General features: G+C 32.6%; 4 protein-coding genes across 8 annotated transcripts; 3 read left to right on the top strand and 1 right to left on the bottom strand.

The window, feature by feature from the left end:
- The first annotated feature begins 1,810 nt into the window (after nt 1-1,810).
- Nucleotides 1,811-3,757, top strand: LOC110612764 (adenine phosphoribosyltransferase 5). Of its 3 annotated transcripts, none has more exons than XM_043956149.1 (6): nt 1,812-2,011; nt 2,092-2,202; nt 2,377-2,481; nt 2,659-2,808; nt 2,898-2,956; nt 3,282-3,757. In XM_043956149.1, the coding sequence occupies exons 1-6, from the start codon at nt 1,921-1,923 to the stop codon at nt 3,336-3,338; spliced, it is 573 nt and encodes a 190-aa protein (XP_043812084.1). In that variant the 5' UTR covers nt 1,812-1,920; the 3' UTR covers nt 3,339-3,757. The 3 variants fall into 3 exon arrangements, with proteins under 3 accessions (XP_043812085.1, XP_043812084.1, XP_021609238.1); XM_021753546.2 differs by having other exon boundaries at nt 1,815-2,011; nt 2,389-2,481; XM_043956150.1 differs by lacking the exons at nt 2,898-2,956; nt 3,282-3,757 and having other exon boundaries at nt 1,811-2,011; nt 2,389-2,481; nt 2,634-2,808.
- A 150-nt stretch (nt 3,758-3,907) lies between these two features.
- LOC110612765 lies at nt 3,908-8,258 on the top strand. Of its 2 annotated transcripts, none has more exons than XM_021753549.2 (4): nt 3,908-4,494; nt 5,311-5,434; nt 6,047-6,331; nt 7,743-8,258. In XM_021753549.2, exons 3-4 carry the CDS (start codon nt 6,077-6,079, stop codon nt 7,941-7,943), a joined length of 456 nt encoding a protein of 151 aa, XP_021609241.1. In that variant the 5' UTR covers nt 3,908-4,494; nt 5,311-5,434; nt 6,047-6,076; the 3' UTR covers nt 7,944-8,258. The 2 variants fall into 2 exon arrangements, with proteins under 2 accessions (XP_021609241.1, XP_043812086.1); XM_043956151.1 differs by having other exon boundaries at nt 5,961-6,331.
- Nucleotides 8,259-8,478: 220 nt separating this feature from the next.
- On the bottom strand, nt 8,479-9,221 carry LOC110612766. 2 transcript variants are annotated; one of them, XM_021753551.2, is made up of 3 exons: nt 8,918-9,221; nt 8,648-8,770; nt 8,479-8,562 (listed from the first exon to the last, which is right to left on the bottom strand). In XM_021753551.2, exons 1-3 carry the CDS (start codon nt 9,164-9,166, stop codon nt 8,518-8,520), a joined length of 417 nt encoding a protein of 138 aa, XP_021609243.1. In that variant the 5' UTR covers nt 9,167-9,221; the 3' UTR covers nt 8,479-8,517. The 2 variants fall into 2 exon arrangements, with proteins under 2 accessions (XP_021609243.1, XP_021609242.1); XM_021753550.2 differs by having other exon boundaries at nt 8,479-8,770; nt 8,918-9,219.
- Nucleotides 9,222-11,554: 2,333 nt separating this feature from the next.
- Nucleotides 11,555-15,393, top strand: LOC110612892 (signal recognition particle 54 kDa protein 2). Its single transcript, XM_021753733.2, has 10 exons — nt 11,555-11,896; nt 12,655-12,923; nt 13,026-13,125; nt 13,226-13,379; nt 13,512-13,662; nt 13,737-13,885; nt 14,012-14,112; nt 14,201-14,358; nt 14,510-14,624; nt 14,740-15,393. The coding sequence occupies exons 2-10, from the start codon at nt 12,693-12,695 to the stop codon at nt 15,066-15,068; spliced, it is 1,488 nt and encodes a 495-aa protein (XP_021609425.1). The 5' UTR covers nt 11,555-11,896; nt 12,655-12,692; the 3' UTR covers nt 15,069-15,393.
- Nucleotides 15,394-15,682: the final 289 nt, after the last annotated feature.

The following is a 15,682-nucleotide window of genomic DNA, read 5'->3' as shown; positions in this document are numbered from 1 at the left end:
AAGAAAAGATTGACAAATTGTGAAAAGGACTCCAACCACCTTATAATTTATGTTGTTCCACCACTTGCAATTATTATTAATATTATTTTACTATTAGTATTAAAATTATTCTTAAAACTATAAGGATATGAATTCAATAAAATTTAGAATATTTTTAAAAAATAAAAGAATCCTAACCACCCTATCTTCTATAATTTGAAATGAGAATCTAAGTCATGAACACATTCACATGTGATTGGACATCTAATTACATCCATTAATAAATTTCATGATGTAATCTTCTTTAATTGATATTGTAGGACATGCAATGCATGATGTCTCCCATGTTTTTGTCTTTGTAAGAAACTCAACAATTTCCCAAAACCAAATATATATATGGTGTGACATCAATTCTTTCAAGAATTATTTCACATGATTTTGTGCCCTAATTATGAACATTTTACGTAAAATTAATTTTTTAATAGTGAAATTTAATGTGATGGCTTTGTTAAATATATTTGCAAGATAATTTATTTTTTTTATTTAAGAATCTATTTATTTCGTGAATAAAAATAATAGATTTCGACGTTAAATGCTTTAAGTTAAATATTGGCAGGTTTTGATTTTCAATTCATTATTATTTTATAAAAATAATAGATTTTTATATATAAATTATTTTTTATTTAATAAAAAATTAGTAAAAATTGAGTCATATGACATTAAAAGCATAGCTTACAGTTGTTGCTATCAGTGGATGATAATCGATTTATATTAAAAGTTTAATAAAATATTAATATACATATAGTTATATTTTAAAATTTTAAAATTTTTTAATTTATTTTTAAAAAAATAAGAAAAATTATTTTGTTGATTGAAAAAAAAATATTTTTTAATAAATTTTAAAAAATATATAGAATCCCTTATTAATAATAAAAATAATAAGAGAATTTCTCAAAAATTTATTCTTTTGATTCAGAATGCATTTCTGTTAAATATTATAAAATGTTATTTAAGAAAAAAAACCATATGATTCCTGGTGATGATAATCAAGCGATGGAGATTTTTCTATCAAGGAAGTGTGCAGGTGTTGTGGGCCCAGGAGTACGACAAGCGTGCAGTTCAACAGTAAATCGGGTACGTTGCTTCTGTGGGCCATCCCAATTATAGAACCGGACAGGAATTTTATTTGGATTTTTATGATGTTCCTTGTTCTACTCTATTTCATCATTTCAATCCTTTGAAAAAATAAATTCGTATTCATGCTTTAACATTTTCCGGCTATAAATATAAAATAAACAAATAAATATTTTTTTATGCAAATATGTAATTTCCATCATTAAACCATTTGTTACATAATTTTTTTTATCAATCAAAATATTTTTTATTAATTATTTTTTTTTAGTATTTCAAATATTAAAAAGATATTGCTAATATCTTTAAATTAATAAATTTTATATTATCTTTTTGAGTATATTCTTAAAGCTAATAATTTTTTTAATAAATATTAAATAGAGGCTTATTAAAAAAATAATTAATAAATAAATTATCATCTAAAAAAATTAGTCTAAATTTAAATATAATTTAAGCTTAATTAATTCAAAAATCAGGAAATTGATTAAATCAGGGATTAAAAAACTTAAAAATAGACTAAATTGGACATTTTTAATAAGTGTGGGAGCAAAATAAAATATTTATAAGAGTAATTATTAACTTTCTTTGTTTTATAAATATTCTATAATACAGTGAAGTGCATGATTGCATTTTTATAAAGAAATTTACTATATGTCTCATAAAAGTTGATATAAACGATAAATTACATAATGAACAAGCAAATAATTAGTGCAGAGAGCCTATAAATACTTGGATCTTCTTCAGAGGTGCCTTGGTCTCTCTTATTGCTTAACACAAATTCAGAAGAAACATCCTAGAAAAAGAGAGAAAATGTTTGCTGGAGAAAATGGTTTGCAAGGAGACCCGAGATTGAAGGCAATATCAGATGCCATAAGAGTAGTCCCTCATTTTCCTAAACTAGGTATTGTCTCTGTTACTTGCAGATGCAAAAGCATTTTGTTCTTTTCTTGTTCTAATTTGTGGGTTCTTGTTCTGTGTTAGGAATTATGTTTCAAGACATAACAACACTGTTACTTGATCACAAAGCTTTCAAAGACACTCTGGATATTTTTGTTGATCGTTACAGAGATATGGGTATCTCTGTTGTTGCTGGTATTTTCTCTCTCTGAATGAACTGTGAATATTACAATCTGTTAAAACAAACACAAGAAATATAATGTGTTTCAACAATAAGATCTATGTCCACAACAAGACTGAAAAAAACTTGATGAAAGCGATATAATTAACACAATGGATGTCTTGATGTGTTATTACAATGTTGTTAAGATGTTTTTGCAGGAGTAGAAGCTAGAGGCTTTCTGTTTGGGCCTTCAATTGCATTGGCTATTGGTGCTAAGTTTGTTCCTCTGCGTAAACCTAACAAATTGCCTGGTAAGCTCTTACATGAATCTGGTACTATTCAACTAGATGATACAGCAAACTCTGTGGTCGAAGTTCTTGCAGATGTTTTCCCTATTTCTTTCTTTGTTAGAGAATCTTTTTCATAGTACATTCTGCTTATCATTAAATTAAAACAGTGTTAGATCTTCGATATTTGAATATATCTAGGAGAAGTCATTTCTGAAGAATATGTACTTGAATATGGAAACGATTGTCTTGAGATTCACGTTGGAGCTATTAAAAAGGGAGAACGTGCTATAATCATTGATGATTTGGTTGCTACTGGAGGAACACTCTCTGCAGCAATAAGACTATTAGGTAAGTTCCCTGAAGCTACATTGTCACTTTTCTGCTAGTGTTCTAGTTCCTGACCAGATATCTGTGTATTCCGATTTGCCATATTCAAGAACGCGTTGGAGCTGAAGTTGTTGAATGCGCATGCGTCATCGGGTTGCCTGAGCTTAAGGTAATGGCAATAGCTTTTCTACATGCATGTCGTTTCATTCTCCTCGCAGAAACTTTGGCTTCTTCTTTTCTTCCTCTTCTAGTTTACGGTTTCCATTGAAACAAACGTAGGATACTACTCTCATAAGTACTCTCAATGGCATATTAAATAAAGAGAAACGACATAAGAAATTAGAAAAGATATTGGTTTACATGGATAAAGTTTCACAATGATGAAAAAGAGTTCTCTCACAACTCTCAAAAGTCTAATCATACATTCTGTTGCAAGAACCATGGCAGGCAACGTTCTTCATGAACTCACTGAAATGGATGATTCTCTTTTGCAGGGACAGTTCAGGATAAATGGGAAGCCATTGTACATTCTTGTGGAGCCGCGTCAGTGAACATATTGATCTGGGTATATGTCCATGTTTCCTTGATGCAAAAAGCTGAAAATATTAAGATCAAGGCTTAGTTGAATAAAGTAATCACTATTTTTTTTTTTGGATAATTGCAGCAGCCAGTATAATTCATGTTCATCTTAACAAATTCACTTTCTCCAGTTTTACAGAATTATTTGTGCAATTACAGCTGAAACACCCTCATTATGTGCTCCTCTGTTCTCTCCACCACTTTGAACAGAGCTCACAAGCTTTCTGATACCATATTTTCTGTTTCGTTTTGTTTTGTTTTTCACTCGTGTATGCACTTCCCTCTTGAAAATGATATGCATTTAGGCTTTGGGTTTCATGTTTACTTTGGTAAGTATAATTTGTGATGTATCTGTTGTATCCCTTAAATCAAGTTGCATATTTTACCAACATCACATGTCTATGACAAATTGTCACATCTGCAAAGCATTTCAAACTGCAAAAGTATTCAAAGAAACATAAATAGAAGATGTTGAGCTAAGGCTTGGACTGTGGTTGAACGGTGGATGTGGTGTGAATCCAAGACTAAGAGCTAACAAGCTCACTATATCGTCAACTTGACGTTAATCTTATGAGTATAACAAATGCTTTCTGTGAATGAAAAGCCCCACTGAACTCTCCTCTGAGTCAAATAGAATTTTATCTTAGTCTAAGAAGAAATGCTCTCTTTACTTGTTTTTTTATGGATTCAAATCCTAAAATTGTAACTTAAAAGAAATATTTATTAGTGTAGTGAGTAGTGACATGAGGTCCATCATAAAACGATATCGTTTCATTCCCTAGTAAATCCAAGGTAGCAGAAACTGAGAAACGCAACCACGCGCCCATCTTGTCCTTTTAAAACAGGCAACCGCTTTTCTTCTTGCTCACCGTCATCAGCGTAATATATGTACAAACAAAAATGGAAGTGCTGAACAGCACCACTAGCAGAACAAATCCTCAAGCCGAAACCGATCAGTCTACACTAGAATTCGCCGGAAAATGTCAGCGGTAGTTTCTGGAGGACCTTTCCTCGCCTCCCTTTTCCAAAAGGCTTTGCTGCAGTCCTTCTTCTACATCCCCTGTTCGCTTTTCTCCTCCATCGCCTCTCCATCAGCTCAAAGTTCTTTTTTCGCACGTCGATTCTCAGGTCTCTCTCTCTATAGATTTCGTGAGTGTTTTGGATGATCAATGCAGTTTTTGTTGTTGTTGTTGTTGTTTCACTAGTCTCACGAGTAGAGTGCGTTTGTGCCGATGAGATAGGTAGAGTTTATTGACACTACTTATTTTGCAACATTGTTAGGCTTCTAGCTGACTCGGCGATTTCTATTGTAATTGCGTGTAGAAAACCTTTTTTGGTCCCTTAAATTAAGTTGGATTTCTCATTTTCTCTCGAGTTAAAGTCTGCCGTTTCCTAATATCTCATGTATTTGACGGAAATCTAGACGATTAAAGCTTGTGCATATATCCAAGGTCAGTGCCTGGTCTTGCTTGGACAGTAGGTTACCCTTCTGGAGTCTAAAATTTAACTCCACTTCTAATTTGCACAAGCTTTTATGTTATCTGATCACATATCTTTTGTAATGTATTGGACGTCATACTTATTTATAGCTATAGCACAAGTTTTGTTCAAATCAGCGGTTTACTCTAACTGCTGTGGGCTTCTGAGATACAGTGATTGGTTGGGTACTGATACAACCTCTCTATTTTAGAAGTAGTTGTTGCAATTTCAACTATTGGGAATTTGAGATAACAGCACGTGTATCTGATCTTATTGGTCACTTTTGTTTGATAGATTAATTTTTTGTTAAATTAGCTCTCTTTTTTTTTTTTTTGGGGGGGGGGGGGGTGGTGATTTCACTGTGAGACATGGTTTTCCTTCTCCCTTATTGTCATGTATATATTTAGTCAACTATGACACTTTTGGGTGCAAAATATCCACATCACTAATAGTGTCATGGTTCAGCTTCTTGAGGGAGCACTGGAAGAATCTTGTAATGATTTGGACTCTGCCATCAAAAGCCACTGTTTAGAATCTGCAGAGCAAAATTCAGATTCTGTTGAAGAAGCTAGCATAAATGTGGTGCAAGGTATGTTAATTCATAACATGTAGATAGAAAACTGTGCCAATAGTATGAATAGAGACTCTCTCTCTCTCTCTTGCTCTCTTGAATGGTTTTGTAGTTTGATATGAAGTTCCATTTTCATTGATATCACTTGGACGTGTTAGTTCATTTGGTACTAAATTATTCTCAAATTCTGGGTTTGTTTTATTCACATAACATGTTTTTAGTCGTCCTCATAGTAAAATTTAGTTCGAACCGTTTTTAATTCTCCATCCAAAGTATGTGTATTCTATGTTTTTTTAGGTATACATCTCTCCGGCTCTCTACAAATGTAATTCTGGTTTATTTTATTCTAGCAATCTTTTCTTATTTGTGGAATATAATTTCACCAAGAATTTTAGACTTTTAGATATATGATTTTTCTTCCACCATCACTCTATCAACGGATTAGCTTGTTCAGACATGATCAATTTTAGTTATGGCATGCTTGTGAAGATGCATTCTCTAGAACTGTTTCTTGCTGTGATAGGAGCTGCATTTGGCTTTACAGTTTGAAATGGCATTATCATTGGAAATAAATGGTTGCTTATTATGGTCGTGGATGATATGACATTCCGTGTCTGCTCTGTTGTTTAGTTTATTTGATGTCAAATAAATGAACAAGGAATGTCAGAGCTGGTTGCGAAATTATCAGTTCCGCTGCCTAATGATGGAGATGCTACTGCTTCTGCTGACAATAAATCAGTGCAAAGCAACCTTCCTGTCAATGATGAAGAATGGATGGACTTGTTTGTAAGGGAAATGATGAGTGCTACAAGTGTTGATGATGCCACAGTCTGTGCCTCAACAAGTTTGCTGGAGATTTTGGAGATTTCTATCAGTAAGCATGCTGCTGAAGACACAGCACAGAGTTTACAGAAGGTATCTATCTGTGTTACAGACGTTTCTTTTATGGACACAATGCTTTGTCGTGGATGTTACACTACTAGGATGCTAAGGTTGGTTATATTTTTATCTGCATAATAGTATAAATGTAAGGAGGTGAACCTGCCATTTCTTGACCTCTCCAACATTTAGTTAACGCCAACATCTTCGAGAAATGTTTATGGGGTATCTGGATGGTCTTATCTTTTTCATGGATTGAATTATTTTTGTCTCATCTCCTTTCTCCAACAAATCAAAAGGAGGGATGCATGAGTTATCCTCCCAGCCCCCTGGCCGCTAGTTGCCTTCCCATGCAGAGTTCTAGCCAGCATTAACTTTTTTACAGTTGGATACTTGTACCTTCTCATCTTTGTGTTTGAAAATAAAAGGTAGAATAGTAGTGTAATGGCAGAGTTCTTCTTGTTGAATAAAGTTAAAAGGTGAATCCATTATATTTCTTTTGCTTAGCGTGAAATATTTATTATGGCATGGCTTCATTATCAATATGATTGAGGCAGAAGCATTGAGGAATTAGGAAAGAGTGACCTTTTAAGTCAGCAGTTGCTTATTGATTTTACTCGGGCTAAATGTTCAAATTATTGCTCCAACTTTACCCCTAGAGTCAATTATAGTATAATATTGTAATTTGGCTCAGTTAGATCCTTACAGGATTCGATATTGAGCAATTAAGCCTCATTTTCTTCAAACGAATAGATGTTTGGCATTTGAAATGGATGGATGTTAGCTTAATATAATGCTCATAATGCATTAAAGGTACAAAAATAAAAATTTTCAAATTGAGGTTCATATTTAAAATACAGGGGTCTTTATTTTCTCCACCTTTAACATGTATAATAGAGACAACAGATGTTATACTAACCTAATATATGTTAGTTTCACATTCGATGCAAGGAAAATAGGGTCAAGTGCTTAACCTAGGACTTTACAAGGTTATAATTGAGCCAATGTGAAATATGAGATCTTAGTTGACTTTGAAGGTGAAGTTGGAGGGCTAAATTTGGCCTTCTACTCATAATGTACAAAAAAGTTATAATAGAAAAATTATTTGGAAATTCACATTAACTGACTGTTAGAAATTAGTGGTTCCTGTATAGATAGATATTCTTTGTCTAAGAACTCCCTGCTCCTTAGTAGGAGAATCTGCATATATTATTGACATCTTTTTTAATCTTTTAGTGCATTTGTGAACAGTTTAATTTAGAACTAACAGAAATTTAGCTGACTGAAAGCTGTAAATTGTCACAAGTTTTATTGTTTGAGTACTTAGTTATGCAAAATTACTGTACAAGAACTAGATTATAAAAATGTTTAAAGGAAAAATCTTTTATCAGTGCCATTGGACGACATATTTTTGCATGCATATATAAGTATTGCTTTTCTATTTCAGGAAGACCTGATGCTAAAAGAGCATGTTGAAGTACTGATGCAAAAGAACTCCATCCTGAAGAGAGCTGTGGCTTTCCAGCATGAACGTCAGAAAGAATTTGAGGATAAACATCGGGAGTTGCAGCAGTTGGTATCTCAATATCAACAACAGTTGAAAACTCTTCAGGTTAGAATCAAAACTTTCATAAACCTTTTTCCCTGATTATATATGTTACCATTAACAAGCCCTTGAGAGGAATTGAATTCTAAACCTAAATCAGTTCTATTTATGATTTCTTTTAATAGTGGTATCCCACTTCTAGATCCCTCCCAAGTCCCAAGTACTTGATGTGTAGTTGTTTTTCTTCTGTATTAAAATCTAAAAAGCATGGGAGTGCAAGAAGATGTTGATATCTTTTTCCTTGAAGTTGTCATTGTTTATAATATACAGAAGACATGTGAGTTTGTAGCAAAGCAACTTGCTTTGGAAATTTTGGAGTCTTAAAGCATAAAGTAATAGTAGGTTTGCTATTATTAATTTGTTGGAAATATTGTATGATAGTTAATTTCAACTCGAGTTTTTAAATAATCTCTGGAAAAATGTTTTTCTTAATAGGATCTTGGAATCTCACGTGGGGTTTTAAGTTTTTAACTGCCAATGTGATATAAATGCCAATTATAAACTCAACACTATAATTATAAACATAGCAAAATCTTGTTTCTTGAAATATAAATGCCAGCCCATTGGTACACTGACATATTTGCAAAATTTTCCCATTATGAATGAAAATATTAACTTACAAACTAATCAGCAGAAATGTTTCACATGATATTTCTGTTACCTATACAAAAGACAATGAGATGCAATCACTGTTTACGACTTTTGTTGATCAAAATCACAATGGCAAGAATTACAGGAGTTAATACCATTGTCAAAGCTAGGAGGATATTGGGTTTTGTTATTTCAGGAAAAATGATGCTTCCATATTTTATTAGAGCTGCACCAGCAACAGAACCACCTCCTAGTTTCCACAAATACTTCAAGTCCTCCTGTTCACAACCAAAAAAAAAAGAAAATTTCTCTTTCTTCACCAGGAGTCTTTGGGTATTTCTTTTCATTACTAGTAACAACCAGTTCTATACACAAAAAACTCAGCAGAAAATCAAGAATCAGTGTGAGAGAGAGAGAGAGATGACCTGAGAGATGCCATTGCTGTTATTTGTGCTCGAACTTTCTTCTGGAGAATTGGAGGCTTGGATTGGAGAAGATACCCTTCTCGTCGCATTTGATGAGAGATTTGGGGCGTTGAGGAAGAACTTTGGAGAACCCATGAGATTCTTTTTTGTGGGCTTTACCAAAAGGTCTCGATTCGGGGAGTTTGAGTAGCAGAGCTTAGACACTGCCATGGCTGCCACTGCCATTGTCTGTTTACCTAAAATCTTCATATTTTTTTTTTATCCAAAATCCCCTCCCAGCCTCTTATATTATGGAAATATCTTACTGGCTGTAAATTCAATTTCTTATTTCTACAACTTGAAAATTTATATTGATATCATTTTCTTCCCGCGTTTAAGACATCTGATCTGGCCATCATATATTTTGTATATATTTAGTTCGATTCTTATATATTTAAAAAATCAATTCATTAACTAAAATTTACAAGAATTGAACTAAAAAAATACATACAAAACATAATCAAATCAAACAAAAAACATTAATTTGATTGCTTAAATAAATATATGCAAAAAAAAATCTAACATGCATATATGATATATACATCATCCCCTACGCAAATCAAAATATAAACAACCATCATTAAAAAAAAAAAACTATAACCAACTACGTAGAAATAGGAATGCAAAAAAAATCTGAATCTAAATTCGATATATATTATTTATTTAAATTTATTTAAAAAAATTAAAATTTAAAGAAAAATATAAAAATATAATGTGATTTTATTTATTTTTATTTTATAATTTATATTTTAATTTATTTTAAAATTATACGTATATTATTATATCATTAGTGAATAGTGATAATTTTTTAATATTATCAAAAAATAAAAATATTAGCATTTAAACTATAATTATTAATTAAAAATAAAAAATATCATATAATTTTATTTATTTTTATTATAGAGTTTGTAATTCATTATTTTTAAATAAATTTTATCAAAGCATAAAAAGTATGGTGTAGTTTTATCAATTATTTTATAATTTATCTTAAACTACCAAATATATTTTAAATTGATTATTATTATATGAATAATAATGAACCTATTTAATTTTATATATTTTAATTAATAATTTATATAAAATTATAACTGCTGTTAATAATTTTCATTATAAAAAATTAATCTTTTTTAAAAAATTAAATTTTTATTTTTAAATGAAAACATATAAAAAAATTATAGATATTATTCATCTGACTAATAAAGAACACATTCATCCTGTCTTCTCCAATAAAGATCGGCTGACAGTGAGATCAAAGGACTTGATGAGTTTGAAAGGTGCGATTGGAATGCCGAGAAATCATCTCAGTGTCCTCTTTACAGGTACTTTAGAGTATCTGAATTACATCTTCATAGTGTTACACTCCTCCTGCCACTTGAAATAACGTGCTTCTTATATTTTTAGATTTTTTTATTTCTCTCTTTCTCGAAACCTCTACGCCGATTGTGGCTATGAAAGGACCTGAACGACGGTGATGATCAGGCGGTGATGACAATTCTTTTTTTCCAATGATCTAGATTAAGCTAGAGTTTTTTCTGTGATTTGGGTTTAATCCAAATCCGTTTATTATAAACACCTAAAAATCCAATAATCTATGTGACCGCATCATAGACTCGGAAAATCTTTACAAATGTAGCTTTGCTTTTTATGGAAGAACTCCAAAACGGCTACTCATGAGATGACAGCTAAAAGATGCTGACGCCTAAAAACTATAGCCAAAGCTAGAAAGGGAGTATGACATCCTCCCCAATCGAATTAAGCTATCACCATTAAAGCCACAGAAAGCATCTTTTAGATGAACCAACATCAACGAAAGGAAGACTATTCGCAATCAATATCGTCCTTCTTACTGCCAAAAAGACAATGAAAACTCCATTTTTGTTTCTCTCCTCCCCACATTTCTTCATTATAAAACCTCAAATCCTTATTTTAATTAATAATCTATATAAATCTATAGCTATTCCTTATAGTAATACATATAATATATTTAATATAATACTATGTCATTGTTTAATATATTTTATTGTTTTCAGATTTCTTATAATAAAAATGAAAAAATTTAACGCAAAAAGTAGTACATTGAATAAGTAATTAGAAATTATAATTTTTTTATATTATTATTTATTTTAACAAATAATAATTTAAAAAATTAAATTAAATTATGTATAAATGGTTAGATATAATTGATAATTGATTATACAATAACTTGCTTTAATTGATATATTTATTTAATAAATTATGTATAAATTGATATATTTACTTTGTAAATTGCATATAACTGCCACTATTAACATGAAAATGAATAATGAAAGTATACATTAATTTATTATATTAATAAAATAAATAAAAGTATTAACTTATTATACAATATATAATAATTAAAATTTTAAAATATAATTAATTCTTATACATGTGTTTAATTTGATGTATTGTAATTTTAAATATTAATAAAATTTTAATTTAAAAATTTATAATTAAGAAATTACAAGGAAGATAAAATTAAAACAGATACAAACTAATTAAAAAAAACTTTAATTTTAAGTTTTATATAATTATCTATCGGCTATTCTTCAATTTTTTTTAAACTTACCGCAAATTTGATGCGTCACCCGAAATCATTTAATTAAAAAAAAAAAACCATTAAATCCCAATCCACGTTTCTCTCTCCACTCTCAACTGTGTCACCGGTCGCAACCCCTCCGGTTTCTCCACCTCTCCCTGTGGTACCGCCGCGCGCCGATCGTCCCTCAGTTCTTCACGTGTCAACGTCGTTGCTGCGTCCGGTGGTCCTGGTTGCTTCGTCGCTCTCCTCCGCCACTTTCTCTGGTCTTCGTCGCTGCTTCTGCTGGTCCAGTCCTTCTGCCTTCCGGTGCTGCTCCTCGCCGCTGGTCCTCGTCCTCAATCACGCCGCCGTGCTCCTCGCCGCTTTCTCAGTCACTGCAGGTTTGAATGGGTTTGAGATTGGGGTGTCAGATGTGTGCTTTTTAAAATTTGTGAGATCTATGATGTGGGTCTCTGAAGTTCGTAGAAATGTTATGATTTATGTGAAGGCGCTTGGGGTTGTAGTTGTGAGATCTATTTGAAAATTTGTTGAAATAAAGACTATTATGAATGGATTGAGAGTTGTTTTAGTGAGATTATTGAAACGGGTTTCTGAATTGTATTGAAATTTTAATGTGAGATTTCTGAAATTCTTGAAAATGCCAAGATTTTATTTAAATGTTCCGAGGGTTGTAATTGTGAGATTTATTGCAAAATTTGTTGAAATAAACACTATTGTGAATGAACTCAGAGTTGTTTATGTGAGATTGAAATGGGTTTCTGAATTTTACTGAAATGCTAATGTGAGAGTTGTGTGAAATTCTGTTTTCTTTTGTTGCTGTGATTATGAGCTTATGGGGTTCAGGTAGTTTCAGGTGGTAAATGGGTAATGGCAAACAGGTTTGGGACCGATACAGATAGTGATAACCAATTTTTAGACGCATATGGGATGGATTTGGGTATTGCATTTGTAAATGGGTTCGGGTACTTAAAATTTCACCGGTGTCCTACCGGTACCATCCCTAGTCATGGATATGTCAATTCCAACAGTTCGCCCTTTTTATTGCTTACTTTTTTAATGGATTTATGCATTTCTGCCCCCTTCTACGATTCATATATATCAATCTCATAAAACCTAATCCCCATTTTTTTGGTCTCAGAAACCCTAATTGTGAGAATCTAGTAAAGATCATCGAAAATGGTGTTGGCACAGTTGGGAGGGAGCATATCCCGGGCAATCCAGCAGATGAGCAATGCCACAATCATTGATGAGAAAGTTCTGAATGACTGCCTCAATGAGATCACCCGCGCTCTGCTTCAATCCGATGTGCAATTCAAGCTTGTCCGGGATATGCAGACTAATATTAAGAAGATTGTCAATCTTGATGATCTTGCTGCTGGTCACAACAAGCGCAGGATCATCCAGCAGGTATATCTAATTTATTTTGAAGCCTATTTTTTCAATTTCAGTTTTGGGATCACTTGCAGATTTTGATTGAAAATTTTGTACTTTTTTTAAAAATTATTTTAGGCAATTTTTAACGAGCTGTGCAAAATATTGGATCCTGGGAAGCCATCTTTTACCCCGAAGAAAGGGAAAACAAGTGTGGTTATGTTTGTTGGTTTACAAGGTATGCATGCTGGTTCTTCTTATGGATATGCTAATTCATAGCAAATTGGAGCAAATAGTTTTATTTATCCGATTTATGCAATACTCTAAAAATTTTTCAGGGTCTGGAAAAACCACTACGTGTACTAAGTATGCATATTATCATCAGAAAAAAGGTTGGAAACCTGCTCTAGTCTGTGCTGATACATTCAGGGCTGGTGCTTTTGATCAACTAAAACAGAATGCTACCAAAGCTAAAATTCCATTTTATGGAAGGTACTTGTTTTCATCAAATTTCCATCAATATAGCAAACCTTGATAGAGTTGCAGGTGTAATCAAGTCATAAATCATAAATGTGAATAAATTTGCATTTTACAATTTCAAATATGTGTGCCCTTTGCCCACAGTTATATGGAATCAGATCCTGTGAAAATTGCTGTGGAAGGAGTAGAAAGATTCAAGAAGGAAAATTGTGATCTTATAATTGTTGATACAAGTGGTCGCCATAAACAGGAAGCTGCTCTGTTTGAAGAAATGCGTCAAGTTTCTGAAGCAACGGTATTTTCTTGGCTTTCTGGTATTTTCTGCTTTATTTAATAGGCATTGTAGGTGTTAAATCTTTTTTTTTTCAGAAACCAGATCTTGTCATATTTGTTATGGATAGTAGTATTGGTCAAGCTGCATTTGATCAAGCTCAAGCATTTAAACAAAGTGTTGCAGTTGGAGCTGTGATTGTTACCAAAATGGATGGTCATGCAAAAGGTGGTGGTGCTCTTAGTGCGTAAGTATTCTTGTGACTATTGTAGGTTTTAAAAATTACTAGCCATTTTAAGGTGTATATCAAATAATCTTTGTCTTGTTTAGCTACTCTAATAATATTGACTTCTTTTTTGCATATCGTTTTCAGTGTTGCAGCAACAAAGAGCCCTGTTATATTTATTGGAACAGGAGAGCATATGGATGAGTTTGAAGTTTTTGATGTTAAACCTTTTGTTAGTCGCCTGTTAGGTATTTTTCATTTTGACACGTATTGCTCTAGCAACGTTCTTCTAACTTCCAAAAAAGTAATAAGTAATAACCTAAAACTTCCATCTAGGAATGGGTGACTGGTCTGGATTCATGGACAAAATTCATGAGGTTGTTCCTATGGATCAACAACCTGAGCTTCTGCAAAAACTCTCAGAAGGAAACTTTACCTTGAGGATTATGTATGAGCAGTTCCAGAACATACTCAAAATGGGTCCCATTGGCCAGGTTCTCACCTTTCTATTCTGCTAGATTGAAGTCTGGAGCTTGTTAAATTGTTTTATATGATAGAAAAAAATTAATAACTGACAGTAATAGCAGTACTCCAACTGGTTTTCAGTTGACTTTCTGTTGAAAACTCCCTGGGTATGTGGTGTAGGTATTTTCAATGCTACCAGGATTTAGTGCTGAATTAATGCCAAAAGGTCGTGAAAAGGAAAGCCAGGCAAAGATTAAGCGTTATATGACTATGATGGATTCAATGACAAATGAAGGCAAATCAATGCTTTTTTATGCTTTACGTTTTTATGTTACCTCTAGTGTAGCAAAAGTATAAATTCTTGTTAAAATTGTTTGTTTATTCTTAATCCATTTACATATTTGTTGCAGAGTTGGATAGTTCTAATCCTAAACTTATGAATGAATCACGTATCATGAGAATAGCACGGGGTTCTGGCCGCCAAGTTAAAGAAGTAACAGAAATGTTGGAAGAGTACAAGCGTCTGGCCAAAATCTGGAGCAAAATGAAGGGGCTCAAGATTCCTAAGAAGGGTGAAATGAGTGCTTTGTCCAGAAATATGAATGCACAACACATGAGCAAAGTCCTCCCTCCACAGATGCTAAAGCAAATTGGCGGCATGGGTGGCTTGCAAAACTTGATGAAGCAAATGGGTTCTACCAAGGACATGATGGGGATGTTTGGAGGTGGGGACAAGTAGAGTTACTGGAACTGCATTGATGAGCTGAATTGGATTCAAATTAAGCACGAGCTTGGGAGGACCAGTACTAAAAAAAACTTACCAGTGCTAAAAAAAACTTACTGTTTGGCTAGATAATTCTTAAAAGGTTGATGCAATTTTTTTTTTCTCCATGATGTAGCAATTTCTTTTAACATTATAGATGACAGTTAAACTTTGCCTGTTTTGTACCTATTGGGTTGAGAGAGAGAGAGAGAGAGAGAGAGAGAGAAGCAAATGCATGAAAAATTTCTAGGAAATTAAGGTTAAGATTTGCAAGCATAATATTACATATCTTTTTTTGTCAGTGCTCCAGTGGATGTATATTGTTTAGAATTTGCATTGTTGGGAAGTTGAGAATTGTTACATTTACGATTCCATCATATAGTCGATGATATTGGCTCTGTGACTTCCGCAACCGTCCAGTTCATTTCGTTCGGAAGAGATTGGGTTGTCATGGAGTTGAATGTCCAAAGCTTTGATGGTTTAACCCTGGCGAAATTCCAGAGTATAGACTGAGCAATCAGTGGATGTTCAAAATCATGTTATGCCTGGTCTTTGAATCAGCATAACATGATTGGGAAATTCTCAAATAT

Source organism: Manihot esculenta, chromosome 4, assembly GCF_001659605.2.
Source record: "Manihot esculenta cultivar AM560-2 chromosome 4, M.esculenta_v8, whole genome shotgun sequence".
Lineage (NCBI taxonomy): Eukaryota > Viridiplantae > Streptophyta > Magnoliopsida > Malpighiales > Euphorbiaceae > Manihot > Manihot esculenta.
The sequence above is the reverse complement of the archived record's forward strand: the minus strand, read 5'-3'. Positions and strand labels throughout refer to the sequence as shown.